The 13,395-nt window shown below is 42.4% G+C and overlaps 1 protein-coding gene across 1 annotated transcript in view; it reads left to right on the top strand.

Annotated features, from left to right (window-relative positions):
* SMS (spermine synthase) overlaps nt 1–13,061 on the top strand; it is a 63,910-nt gene extending 50,849 nt beyond the window's left edge. Inside the window, exons 8-11 of the mRNA XM_006835575.1 lie at nt 3,022–3,136; nt 4,172–4,251; nt 10,800–10,915; nt 13,025–13,061. Of these exons, the coding sequence (XP_006835638.1) occupies nt 3,022–3,136; nt 4,172–4,251; nt 10,800–10,915; nt 13,025–13,061 (348 nt within the window). The remainder of the gene's footprint in view (nt 1–3,021; nt 3,137–4,171; nt 4,252–10,799; nt 10,916–13,024) is intronic.
* Nucleotides 13,062–13,395: the final 334 nt, after the last annotated feature.

The raw sequence follows: 13,395 nt of genomic DNA, 5'->3' as shown, positions 1-13,395 counted from the left end.
AACTAAACATTACCTTTTGGTGGGGGGTGGAGGGCAAAAAATGGGCCAGGCCATCTAAGGTGCTTTGCAATTAGTCCTCACATATGGACCACACGAGCATCATTTCTATTCTGTAGATGAAGATGAAACTTGGAGAGTCAAAACCAATTTGAGTCAAGGTTATGGGGGACTTTAGAGGAGGGATCCCCACGCCTGTCACCCTGGCTCATTCTCTGACTGGATTAAGACACAAACCTGAGAGTGAAGCATCCAGCTGATATGAAGTGAGAGGAGACACACAAGAACATCTAAAGTTGCAGATAGGACCCATGTGACCTAGCCTCAATGGCTTAATAATTAGAACTCAACTAAAGGACGATTTAAAAAAAAAAGAGCAAAACCATTTTATAAAGGAAACAGTAAATTGCTACAATTTGATGAACTTGACCTATACTCATGGAGGTAGTAACTCTAAATACCAACAGAGAGGAAAGGAGTCTTCACAACAAGTATCAATGGTATCCCCTCTGTACACAGGGTAGATAGGGATGGGCAACTTAGACATTGGCTACTTAAAATGAGGGGGTGATAAAGGCACAAAGTGACTGGCTTATAAGGTTTCAAGGGGGAGTTTAATAGTGTGTGGGGGAAGAAAGAGTCCCCACTGAATAGTTTTCATTAAGGGAGAAGAGCACAAGTGGAATGTGGGACCTTATCTAGAGAAGCAGCCACACCAGAGATGGAGGCAGAGATGGGTACATGGACAGGGAGCAGCTGAGGACTACAGACTCATGGGAAGAGAAGAGACTAAGAGATGGTGGCCAGAAGGCCGACTTGCACAATATGCCCTATGGTGGTATAAATTATTATATATGCCTGAGTGTTTGTTTGTTTGTTTGCTTTTTTTAAAAAGAGTTAAAGTGAATAGAGAGAAATGCTATTAACTGATGGTACATTGAGGGGGCATTATAATCATTGTAATGAAATGAAATAAGGTATATGATATGTTGAATGTAAAACTGATGATCTGCCCTGTAAACTTTCACTCAATCTACAATAAAATCCTTAAAAAAACCAAAACCAAGCAGGAATATACAATCATTTAAACAGCCAAAGGCCACATTTTGCAAACCAGCCCCCTGCCCGTCAGCACACAGCCTTTCTCCTTCCATGAGTCTAGACTCCTCAGCTGCTTTGTCTCTTCATGCCATCACCTCTGCCTCTGACTCTGGGGGACAACATGTAAAGAGTTAATAGATACGTTCCAGGAAGAGCTAGTTCAGAAATATAAGGATGTGAACTTTAAGACACGAGTCAACATAATTCAATACATGAATAACTAAAAGGAGAAAAAATAATATGAAAGCAGATGACAAAGCATTTCAGCAGACACGAGGGGCCTTCAAGAAGTTCGTAGGAGAATTTCATTTTTCAGTTCTATTTTCCCATGAACTTTTTGAAGCCCCCTTGTATAGCAGGTAAAATGAAATAGCAGTAGAGGGAAATGATCAGAAACCTGGAGATAATGTTATATGAAATGGCAAAATGCAAAGGTCTTTCCCGCATGCACGCACACACATACACACACAAACACAAAGTGAGTGTGCACCAATTCTTCAGTCTTCCCTAAGTTGTCCAATGTTCACATGCATATGAGGCAGCTGAAAATACTGTGGCTTGGGTTAGGCTCACCTTTGTTCTCAAAGTGACATCTTTGCTATTGAACACTTTAAAGAGCTCTTTTGCAGCAGATTTGCCTAATGCAATTACATTTAATTTCTTGACTGCTGCTTCCATGAGCACTGACTATGGAGCCAAGTGAAGTGAAATCTTGGGCAACTGTTTGATTTTCTGTTTCTCATGATGCTTTTGTTGGTCCAGGTGTGAGGACTAGTTTGTTTTTTTACTTTGACTTATTATAGGGACTTGTGCCAAGCTTTTATTTCATGACTTGTTTGATGTGAAGTTTGAAAACATGAGCTTATTTTTAATAATTAGGAAAATAGAAGACAAGAATACCCCTTGTCCAATTCAGGATGTTGCCTAGTACCTGACAGGTCTCCAGTATACAGCTTCAGCACTTCCAAGACATGCAAACACCACGTGTGTTTCATGTTTTTACTACATAGGATCTGGATGGATACAAATCCCAGTGTTTAACTGCTCGATGGCATTCAGTGTTAGTGGCTGTGATTGTAGGAGCTGCTATTTACCTGGGCCTTGCTATCTTCTAGATCATTAGCTTCTAGATTCCACTATAAGGAGCTGGTGACACAGTGGTTAAACACTTGGCTGCTAACGGAAAGGTTGGAGGTTCAAACCCACCTCACATCTCTGGGAGAAAGACCTGGCTGTATACCGTATAAAGATTGTCACCAAGGAAGAAAACTTCTGTGGGCCAGTTCTAGTCTGTCGCCAGTTCTGAGTCCGACTTGACTCGAGAGCATCTGACAGCAGCAGAACTTGAAGTGTTAAAGAGGAAATTGAAAACCCATCGGGTCTGCAGTTCAAACTCACCAGCTGCTCCTTGGAAACCCTATACAGGGTGGCTATGAGTCAGAATCGATTCCACAGCACTTAACAACAACAATAGTTTAAGAGCTAAGATGCAAAAATAAATCAATAGATAACTCAGCCAGTTAGTAGAAAAGCTAACTACAGATAGTAAGAAGAAAATGTCAGAAATGCAGATAGTAACGGGAGCCGAACAGATCAAAGTATGAACTTGGCTTTTAGATGGATCTAGGTGCGCTTCCTGGCTTTGTTTTCTTTTTTTGGTGCCTTTGAATAGACTCGGTAACCACTCTTAAATATGTTTCTCCATTTGTAAAATGGGGATAAGAATAGTAGCTACAATAGTGGTATGGTTTTGATGAAATGACAAGACTTAGAAAGCATATATTGTAAGAAGTTAGTCTTCATTGCTGTGGACACAACAGAACGGACAGGAGGTGTGGCTGTAAACCCCAGCTGCCATCGTCCTCTTCCGCTACTAATGTTGCACTTATTGCCTCACCCTTATATTTCTGTTCTCTCTGGAAGGTTCTAATAGAAGACTGCATTCCAGTACTGAAGAGGTACGCCAAAGAAGGGAGGAAGTTTGATTATGTGATTAATGATTTGACAGCTGTCCCCATCTCTACATCTCCAGAGGAAGGTAGATCCCACATTTGTTTCTTATTTTAAGATATTGTTCAGAGGACTGTTTCTCTTGGGTTCAGTGTGAAGGTTGGAAGAATCTTGGGAGAACACCTAATTACATTTCTTTTTCAAAGGTAGTTGAAATGAAGCCAATGGTAGAAGAGTCACTGAATTGAGATCTGGCTTCAGTTCCTAGCCAGCCACTAAATGATGGAATTAACTCCATCAGTTGAAACGAACATACTAATTAAAATGACTAATCCTCATATCATTGAAACATTAGATTGTGTGATAATTTATTTAAATCATTGGAATTTTAACTGTTTGGGGGTGGGGGCACAGGTGACTTTGAAGCAGTAATAGAGCTAGAGATGGTTCTCTTTCTAAAACCACACGCTGTAAGTCGCTGTTGGTTTGCATTTTCTGTGTATAAACTTGACAGGAATTCCTGAGTTACGTGCCAATTGGTGACCTGGGGTTTCTGTTAGGATGTCGCTCTTTTCCCTCTTCACCTTTTTCTTTTTGACTTTGACCTCTGCCCGTGTGGCACAGCTGTACTGATGTAAGAGCAGAGCTGCTCAGTGGGTGCACAATTGGTTTTGACCTTGTCTTTGTGCACTTCTGGCCTACAGTACCTAAGTGCTCATGAAGAAGCCCTTGAGACTTGCATTTTAAGCTTGTGGTAGTGTTGTATAAAATTTTTATTAATTTTGTTGCTGCTGTTGAGAATCTACACAGCAAGACCAGTTCAACGGTTTCTTCTACATGTGCCATTGATGGTATTCTTCAAGTCGTCCATCCCTCCTGAGCTCTTTCCTGCCGTTAACATAAGCTCACTGCCACTTAAGATTCCGGTCTAATTTTATAACTTGCTGCTGTCCATTTAATCCTATGTTATAGACAGCTCTCAAAAGAGCTCAGTGCTCAGGGCAGGGCTTTTTACTTATTTATGGTCATTCTGAGGATTAGTAGGAATGTTTTAGATGTTGCTTTTGATGCTTGGAAACCCATGTTCATAAACTGGAAACTTCTCTTTTTTTTTAATATCCAGATTCCACATGGGAGTTTCTCAGACTGATTCTTGACCTTTCAATGAAAGTATTGAAACAGGATGGGAAATATTTTACACAGGTAGGCTACCCAACTGTGTGTTTCTTGGTTTTGTTTATTCCTTCCCCCGAACTGTCAATAAGAATTTCATATTTTCAGATTTGAATGCATATTCTTGCCATTTCTGCCTGTTGGGAATCAAAGAGCATAATTGGGTTACGTTCTTTGGAGCAGTACATTTATGCATAACTGACCTTTTAGGAATTTATGAGGTCTGTGGTGTCCCTTTTCTACAGTTGGCTTGAAATAGCAACTTCAGACTTTGCCTGTAGTATGAACTGCTGCCACCAGATGGAGACATAGATTGTAGTTTTAATTTTCCTGTTCTCTAGGAGATTTTTGGAGCATGATTTCTCAATAGGATAAATACTTGCTAACCACAAGGTTGGTGATTTGAGCCCAACAGTTGCTCTGCAGGAGAAAGATGAAGCTTTTGGCTCCCATAAAGACTTACAGTCTCGGAAACAGGGTCTCTGTGAGTTGGCATTCAACAGCTACGAAACAAGTTGCTAATGTATTTATCATAGCATGAACAACTGCCACTAGATTGAAGATCATTGTGGCATTTTTGCATTGTCTGTAGTTGCTAGTTGCTGTCATGTCAGTCCCTGACTCCTGGATGCCCCATGTACAGTGGAACAAAATGCTATGATTTGTTTCAGGGTTTTCATAGGCTGGATTTTGCAAGGAGATCGCCAGGCTTTTTTTCCTAGTCTTAGTCTGGAAGCTCTGCTGAAACCTGTTCAGCATTCTAGAAATGCCCAAGCCCACACTGCCAGGCAGTGGCTGCACATGAGATGCATTGGCCAAGAATTGAGCCCTGGCCTCCTGCGTGGAAGGCAGACATGGGCTTTGGCTGTAGTATGAGCTGTTGCCACCAGATGGAGACAAATGGCAAGAGATTCTTAGGAGCCAGTGGTGGTTCACTTGTTCTTATTTTTTAAAGCATTGTTACGTGCCCTGAATCTATTCTGACTCATAGCAACCCTGCTTAGGGTTTCTGAGCCTGTAAATCTTTGTGGAAGCAGAACATCTCATCTTATTTCTCGAAGCGGCTGGTGGCTTAAACCCTTGTGGTTCACAGTCCAGTGCTTATCCTACAGAGCTACCATGTTCCCCTTTAAAGCGTTGTTATTATGTGCTCTGGAGTCTGTTCCGACTCATGGTGACCCTGTACAGGGTTTCTGAGGCTGTAAATATTTACGGGAGCAGAATGCCTCATCTTTCTCCCGTGGAACAGCTGGTAGTTTCGAACTGCTGACCTTACGGTTCGCAGCCCAATTCATAACCACTGTACCACCAGAGTTCCTTGACTCTGAGGTTAGCAGCCTATATTTAAATGTCAGAAACAGATAGAGGTCTTAACCAAGGAAGCATTTGCAAGCCGACTGTATCTTAGACATTTAATAAGATTAGAGACAGAGACTGACAATGCTGAATTACAACGCAGCAGCTTTGAGAGACCTTGAATTCAGCCCCAGCCCTGTATTCAAGAGGTGCAGGCATATGGGAATAAATTGTGGATCCTGTGCTCGGTGAAACTGCTGGGAAGCTGATAGGCCACAGACAACTGTCAAGTTCACTGAACAAGGAGGAAGTGTATTAACAAAGTATCAAAGATGGACTTCTTTTTGGACTGTGCTGGAGGGTGTTAATCTTGATGACTGTCAAGATTGTATTTATTCCCCTGATGTTTAGAACTGATTTAAAAAACAAACCAAATGGACACATTCTAGACTTGACTCTGAAGCAGTGGTCTTCAAACTACAGGCCAAATGTGGCCCCCCTTGTTATTGTTAATAAGGTTTTATTGGAATACAGCCATGCTCATTCATGTGCATTTCATGCTACAATTGTAGAATTGAATAATTACACCAGACTCTCTGTGGCCCGCAAAGCCTTGACTCTTTTTACTATTTGGCCCTTTACAGCAACAGCTTGCTGACTCCTACTTGAAGGAAATCTACAAAGAAACTTCAAACAAAAAAATTCTTGTTGTTGTAAAAGCAATCTAAATTCAGAGAGGTTATTCTTTTTCTTTTTAAATGAGTGGGTATTTGTCAAAGTAGAGCCAAAGCAAGGCCACTGCCCTCGAGTCAACTCCAACTCCTGGCGACCCTATAGGACAGAGTTGAGCTGCCCGTGTAGAGTTCTGAGTCTGCCTATCTTTATGGAAGCAGACGGCCATCTTTCTCCCAGGGAGCAATTGATGGACTTGAAACACCAACCTTTTGGTTCGTAGTCACACACTGTAACCACTGTGCCACTGGGGCTCCTCAAAGTAGAACATACCTATAGAATTTAATGTTTTTACATTTGTGTTAGCAGAGGGAAATTTTATATAGCTTAAGTCAGGGAAGAGTTTGAGGCTCTGGGAACGTTAACCAAGAGAGACTGGAAGAACAAAAAAGGGGACACACTGCAAACCAGTCCGTTTGTAATGGAGACCAGGTGGAGTTAACAAGGAAGAGGAACTGCTTTCTCCCCCTGAGATATCTGCCAGCAGACTGCCCTTTCTGGATGGAGAACGGCTCTCTTAGTATGAAAGACTAACAGAAATATTTGTTAGAAAGACACCATGGCCCAGATAACAGTATTAATGGTCCCGGTTTTGATACCTAGTCTTTGCCAACCCACTTTTACTGAAAATCACAGTAAGCCCCAGGCTGTGCTGGTTTCCAAGAGTTGTACAAAAGATATCCAAGGACATGTAGCCTTTCTGCATTCATTCCACTTGAAAACAAGACTCTCTGTTTCGGGCACCCAGGTCACCCAGTGCATGTGGTGGTTGAAGGGGCCCGGTGGTGTAAGGAAGCTCAGTGGTCTGACACGGTTACCGCACTGTAATATTATTTTCAACCTGCCAAGTGATGATGCCCTTGATTCCTGCCACCCCAGCCCCCTTCCTGGGGCATGCAGTATGGCACCAGAGTCAGTTTATAATGTGATGAGAATGTCCTTTGGTCTGTTACTTGGTGAGAAAATTGGTCCCTCCCAAAAGTGCTTACATCATAGTGGCTAGTCCACGATGTCACTGTGGTCACTACGGATGCCTCAAAGCAGCCTGTCAATGTGCCCTGAAGCCAGGGAAAGCTTTGTGGACCTGGGAGTGGGACAGGGGCATGGTGAGCAGGCTGCCCTGTTGGAAGCAGACCCTGGGACTTGACCTCCCCCATCCGCCATTTAAAAACTAGGCTGTTTGACACATACCAAAAGATGTAGATTACATACGTGTAAGTTAGGGTGTAAAATACTAGTGAATCCCTGACTGTATCACCCACCTTGAACTGGAACATCACCAGGACAATTGGTGTATCTAGTTCTTTCCCAATGTCTGCCTGCCTGCCTGCCAGAAGTAACTCATCCTTGAGTTTTGTATTATTCTGTGCTTTTCTTTATAGATGCATGTGATTTCCTAAATCATTATATTACTTAGTTTTGCTTGCTTTTGAACTTGATGAAAGTGGTATCAGTAGGGATATATGAGGGAACTTCAAAGAGTTTGTGGAAAAGTGGACTTAAAAGATAATGCAATTTTTCCATGAACCTTTTGAAGCCTCCTCATATTCTTCTGTGCCTCAGTTAAAAAAATAAATATGGATAGATATAATGCAAGAAGACATGCTGACTAAATTTAAAAGATGCATACACCATAAATCGATGAAATTTAAAGGCAAGAGTCACCTCCCCGCCCCTAACATGGGGTAAGGTAAACTGTTAGGAGAAACAATTGTCCCATTTTTCTCTCCCTTTCACGCATCCTTAATAGACATTTAATTCTTTGCTCATAAGATTTTTGTTCTGTTTTTCCCCACATATCTTAAAAAGAGGAAACAACAAATGCTGTTTGTTCCATTTCAAATACACAGGAAACATGAAATGTATCACATTACATTTTAGAGGGTAGCTCCCTATTTTTGTCGAGTTTCTTTTTTTTAAGCTGCCTTTTGACAATTTTGGAAAAGAACAAATTGAAACTTTCCTGTTTCCTTCCACATTCTCTGTCAGGAGGTCCTCCCATAGGCCCTGTGTAATGAGTGTGGTGTCGATGTTAAATTCAGATGGTAAGACAAGCCACTGACCGGGCACCTTGGTGGTATCTCCATTCTCTGTAGCTTCCCCAGTGGTGGTGTGTTCTAAAAACAGCCAATCACTATTTTCTATTTATGCATCTTAAATTGTATGTGTGGTGTTTGTATGCTCTCATGGTGAACTTGATGTTGAAACCAAATTATATGCTGATGAAAGGCATTTTGGCCAAATCCCACTGCAGGTCCCTAGATGATGGGTTAAGGGACAGGTTGGAATGACGTCATGCAGAGTGAATGTGCTAATGTTAAAACCACCAAAGCTGGTCTTGGACTACACTTCTTTCTATCTTCTTGCCCATAACTTTGAAATGCCATTCTCAGAAGTGCTTACATCACAGGTTGGCTTCATTTGTAAATAGTCTCATCTTGCATTGTACTTGACTGTTTTGAGGCAAATAGATTGTAAAGTTCTTCAGTGGAAGCATCATATACAAGGGGGCTTCAAAAATGTCTTGAAAAGATGCCATTATCTTTTCATTCCATTTTTCCATCAACTTTTTGAAGCCCCTTAACTATATTCAGGAGTCTTCCAACTTTAAGGAGCTCTGGTGGTACAGTGGTTGAACACTTCGCTGCTAACTAAAAGGTCATATGTTCGAACCCACTAGCTGCTCTGTGAGACAAAGATGTGGTAGTCTGCTTCTGTAAACGTTTTAGCCTTGGAAGTCCTTCCAGGTTACTTCTACTCTGCTCTGCCCTATAGTGTCCCCATGAGTTGGAACACTATGAACCTCAGATGTTAAAAGGAAATGCTAAACCCAAATCAGACCTGCCATCTAGTTGATTAGTTGATTCTGATTCATAGTGAGTCTTCATAAGGTTTCTGAGGCTGTAAATCCCTAATCGGTCTTCTGTGGAGTGGCTGGTCGGTTTGAACTGCTGACCTTGGGGTAAGCAATCCAGTGCTTATCGGGCAGCACTACCAGAGCCCCTTTAAAAGGAAGTGGTATTAAATACCCATCTTGTTTTCTACGTTTGTTATGAAAACTCTTGTGGGGAAAATTATGTTAAAATGAAGAACCCTAGTCCAGACCCATCCAATCAAAATCTGTCTTCTAACAAGCTCCCATGCACGTTCAAGTTTGAGATGCATTGCTCTAGAGCCAGGCAGCTCAATAGTAGATTTTAACAGCTCTACTAGGGCTTATTCAGCATTGCTTTTCCTCTTGATCACAGAATGGCTGCTACAGCTCCAAATGCTGAATCCAGGTGACAGGCCAGAAGAACATTAAAGGGGCAGGGTCACTGTTTATCCTTGATGGTCCAGAATCTAAAGCTTTCCCAGTCACCCCAGCCGGCTTCCACTCTATCTCATTGACTACCCTGAGCTGCTGGGGAGGCTGAAAAAGTGGTGGCATTTCATGTTTTGTTTGGGAAGCACTTTTGGTACCAGCATTCCTTGGGACACACCTACATAAATTTTTGGTGGGGAGTGAGGTGGTGTGAGTGCTTACCACTTACTTGAATAAAAACAGGAAAAGACATGTAAACACGATTGGGGTACTTCTTGCACCTGTGTTTTTAGGGATGAGTAGCTCTGACCTTCTTTTTTGGTGGAGTGTTGCTCATCATATGGTGAAGAAGAGGAAAAATCAAAACAGAGTTTCAGACAGGTTTGATTCTTGTTTGGGCCCCTGCTGGGACTTTGCTCTTCCACCCCAGATGTAACTAAACCAGAATCTCTACGTTTTATACAAGATCGCCAGGTAATTATTCTGTGTACATGTAGATTGTTAAGATGTAAATTCCGTGTATCTGGGGAGGAAAAGAACATTCTCAGTAGGGATTCGAACTGGAATGAACCAGTTCCAAGCTCTGCAGAAAAACCCCCACAAACAAACAGCTTTTATAACGTCAGGTGAAGTGAAGTACATTTTACATGTTGATTGTGTTTTTTTTTTTAACTTAAGGAAATTTTCAAGGCGACAGAAGTTTAGAGCAATGAAGTCAAGAGAGTTTTTGATGGAGTGGAACTGGGGAATGTCTTGAGTAAACTTTTGTTCTTATGCCTTAAAATCAATCACAGAATTGGTGAAAAGCATGAGGGGTCTGAATAGGTTGTAGTTTAAACCACCCTGGAAATCAAGATATTATCTTTCCGATACTTTATTCTCAACACAATGGTGGCTGTTATGGGGAAAATGTATTTTGAGTGGGCGGTGTGTATGAATCTTACCATAATTGCATGGTGTTGATAACAATGACTGTCACTAATGAGAAATCGGTATGACTGCTTGCTGTTTCTTCGTTCTCTAATCATTTGAAATGGCTTGGTAAATGAGGTGGAGGGATAATGAGCTAATGGGTCTATTAATAGAATTAAATGCAATTTGTGGAAGTACAGAAGCTTTATCTCGTTTTCAAAGATGAACTTTTATCTAAAGCTCGAATTGTCCTCCTTTATTAAAGAACTTCAGAGGAGTGTGTCAGTCGGGTGGACCCCAGCATTCCATTGTTGGTTTTCTCTCTTTGATTTAGGGGAACTGTGTCAATTTGACAGAAGCCTTGTCGCTCTACGAAGAACAGCTTGGGCGCCTGTATTGTCCTGTGGATTTCTCCAAGGAGATCGTCTGTGTCCCTTCATACTTGGAATTGTATCCTTTGAGTTAATCCTAAGCCAGTTTAACCGTCAAAATTTCACTAATAGATGGAATTAACTCTATAGTATACAGGGAGCTTCCAAAAGTTCCTGGAAAGATGGAATTTTCCCTCAAACTGAAGCCTCTTAGTATATAAAGCATTCGTTCTCAAACTGGGCCGTGCATCTGTTTCTGAGGCGTGGCCTCCCATTAGGCGGTGCAACAGCCCCCAGGTGGCTTTAATGATTGACGACCACTCACGTAAAGCTGTGATTCTCACAGTTGCTCCCCATCCTAGCAGCTTCGAAGGGTGAGCGATGCAAATTCTCCAGCTCCCACCCCAGACCTGCTGAATCAGAAACCTGGAGGTGAGGCCTAGCAAAATTGTTTCAGAAACGTCTCCAGAGGAAATATGTGTACATTGAAGCTTTGAGAAGCCCAGGAGTAACACTCATGGTGGCTTCCATGTGTTGCATGGTGTCATTGTTAAGTGCCGTCGAATCGATTCCGACCCACAGCGACCCTGTATAGGGTTTCCAAGGAGCAGCTGGTGAGCTTGAACCGCCGACCTTGAAGTTCAAATGGCTTTGCAGTCTGGCGCATTAACCCACAGCGCCGAGGGTTCTTTTGACTGTGACCTTTCAAAAGCAGATTGCCAAGCCTTCTGAGGTGCTTCTTGGGATGGGGAGGGTTTGTTTGAACTACCAACCTTTCAGTTAGTAGCTGAGTGTGTGTTTGCCATACCCAGGCACATGGGGTCACCATGAGTCATAATGGATTGGATAGCAACTGTTGGTAGTAGTGGTTTTTTGTTTGAAAAAGGAGCTCTGGTAGCGTAGTGGTTACGAATCGGGCTGCGAACCTTAAGGTCAGCGGTTCGAAACTACCAGCTGCTCCGCGGGAGAAAGATGAGGCTTTCTACTCCCGTAAAGATTTACACCCTCGGAAACCCTGTACAGGGTCGCTATGGGTCGGAACCGACTCGACGGCACTTAACAACAACAACATGTAGCAAGGAGTCCTGGTGTGGTGCTGTGGGTTAATGCGCCAGACTGCTAAGCCTTTTGTACTGCAAGGTCGGTGGTTCAAGCTCACCAGCTGCTCCTTGGAAACCCTATACAGGGTCGCTATGGGTCGGAACAGACTCGACGGCAATTCACGACAACAACCAACATGTAACAAACTAAATGGATAGCTACTCATTCTCCTGTCATATTAAAATTAAACTCCTTTGATAATTTCTACACTTCACTAGATCCTAATTTCCAGTAGAAATCAACACTAAAACTCCACAAGGTTCGCTTCTGTGTTGCCCATTAGTTCCCTTCATAAAGCTAGTCCAAAGAAATGAGAAAGGACGCTGGCGAGAGCCCGAAATGTGTTTGTAACATGTTTCCATCTAAAATGCGGACTGGGCTCTGCAGACAGACTTCCTTGGAGTGGTGACAGACTGCAGTTGTCATAGCTGTTCAGGTTGCTGTTCCTGCCAGCCTGGGCTCAGCTAGAGACACCTGTACCCAAGAAGCCCCTTAGGCCCTCTGTGTGATGAGGGGCCACCTCTGCATTTGGTTAGCTTCCTTGGTAGTGCCCCAACCACTCTTCCTCAAGTTTCCACTCAAAGCATTTTTTCCAGTCAGATCTGTGTTTATATGAGGGGGCTTCAAAAAGTTCTTGGGGAAATTCCATTTTGGTAACACTTAGAGAAAAGACTCCCTCCCTCTGCTTACTCCCCACCATCTCACCTCACTTTTTTCCCCTTCACTTCTCCCCTCCCACTCTATCTTCCCTTCTCCCTCCTGGCTCCCCCCCACCCCTGTGTCTTCCTCCCTCCCTCCCATCTTGTATTGTTCTCTAAAACTCTTTGGAAACACTAGAAGCAAAAGCATTACCTGATAAGCTATGTGCGTTCTTGTAGCCTCTTGTACGTCCAGTCTCCCATTCACACACATGTCAAAGGTGGTGGTGGGTATCTGAGACTGCAAAAGTGGTGCTGTTGAAAAAGACCTTTGTTGTCATGATCGTAATGCTCTAAGCCATGAAGATCTCCATTCATCTTTCAGTTTGTAGGAGGGAGAACAACTGGTTAAGTTCTGTTGGGCTTTTGTTCCTTGACTCCTTTTCCAGGTGGGTATTTTACACTGTGTGGAAGACTAAGCCTTGAAGATGAACGTCATTCATCATAGATGACATCAGAATGAGGCAGGCAATTGATTGTGAATTCCTTAAGGGTTTTTTTTTTTTTTAATTATTTTTAATTTAAAAAGAAAAAAAAACGCAAATGGAAAATGTTATATTTTGATGCGCTAGGGTGTGTGTATTTTCTTTCTCTCTTTTTTTTGACAGTCAGCTTAAGGATGATCCAGCAGCACAATTGAGGCTGCTTTGTGCACTGAACCCCTAGAATGTGATTTTTGTTACTCTGTATTTCTGTATGGGCTGTTTCCCCCTGCCCTTCCATTTTCATTTTGCTTTTGGTAGCCCTTCCATGTGGATGT

The sequence above is a fragment of the Chrysochloris asiatica genome, unplaced genomic scaffold (assembly GCF_000296735.1).
Source record: "Chrysochloris asiatica unplaced genomic scaffold, ChrAsi1.0 scaffold00018, whole genome shotgun sequence".
Lineage (NCBI taxonomy): Eukaryota > Metazoa > Chordata > Mammalia > Afrosoricida > Chrysochloridae > Chrysochloris > Chrysochloris asiatica.
Note: the sequence above shows the minus strand (reverse complement) of the source record. Positions and strands in the feature narration are given on the sequence as shown.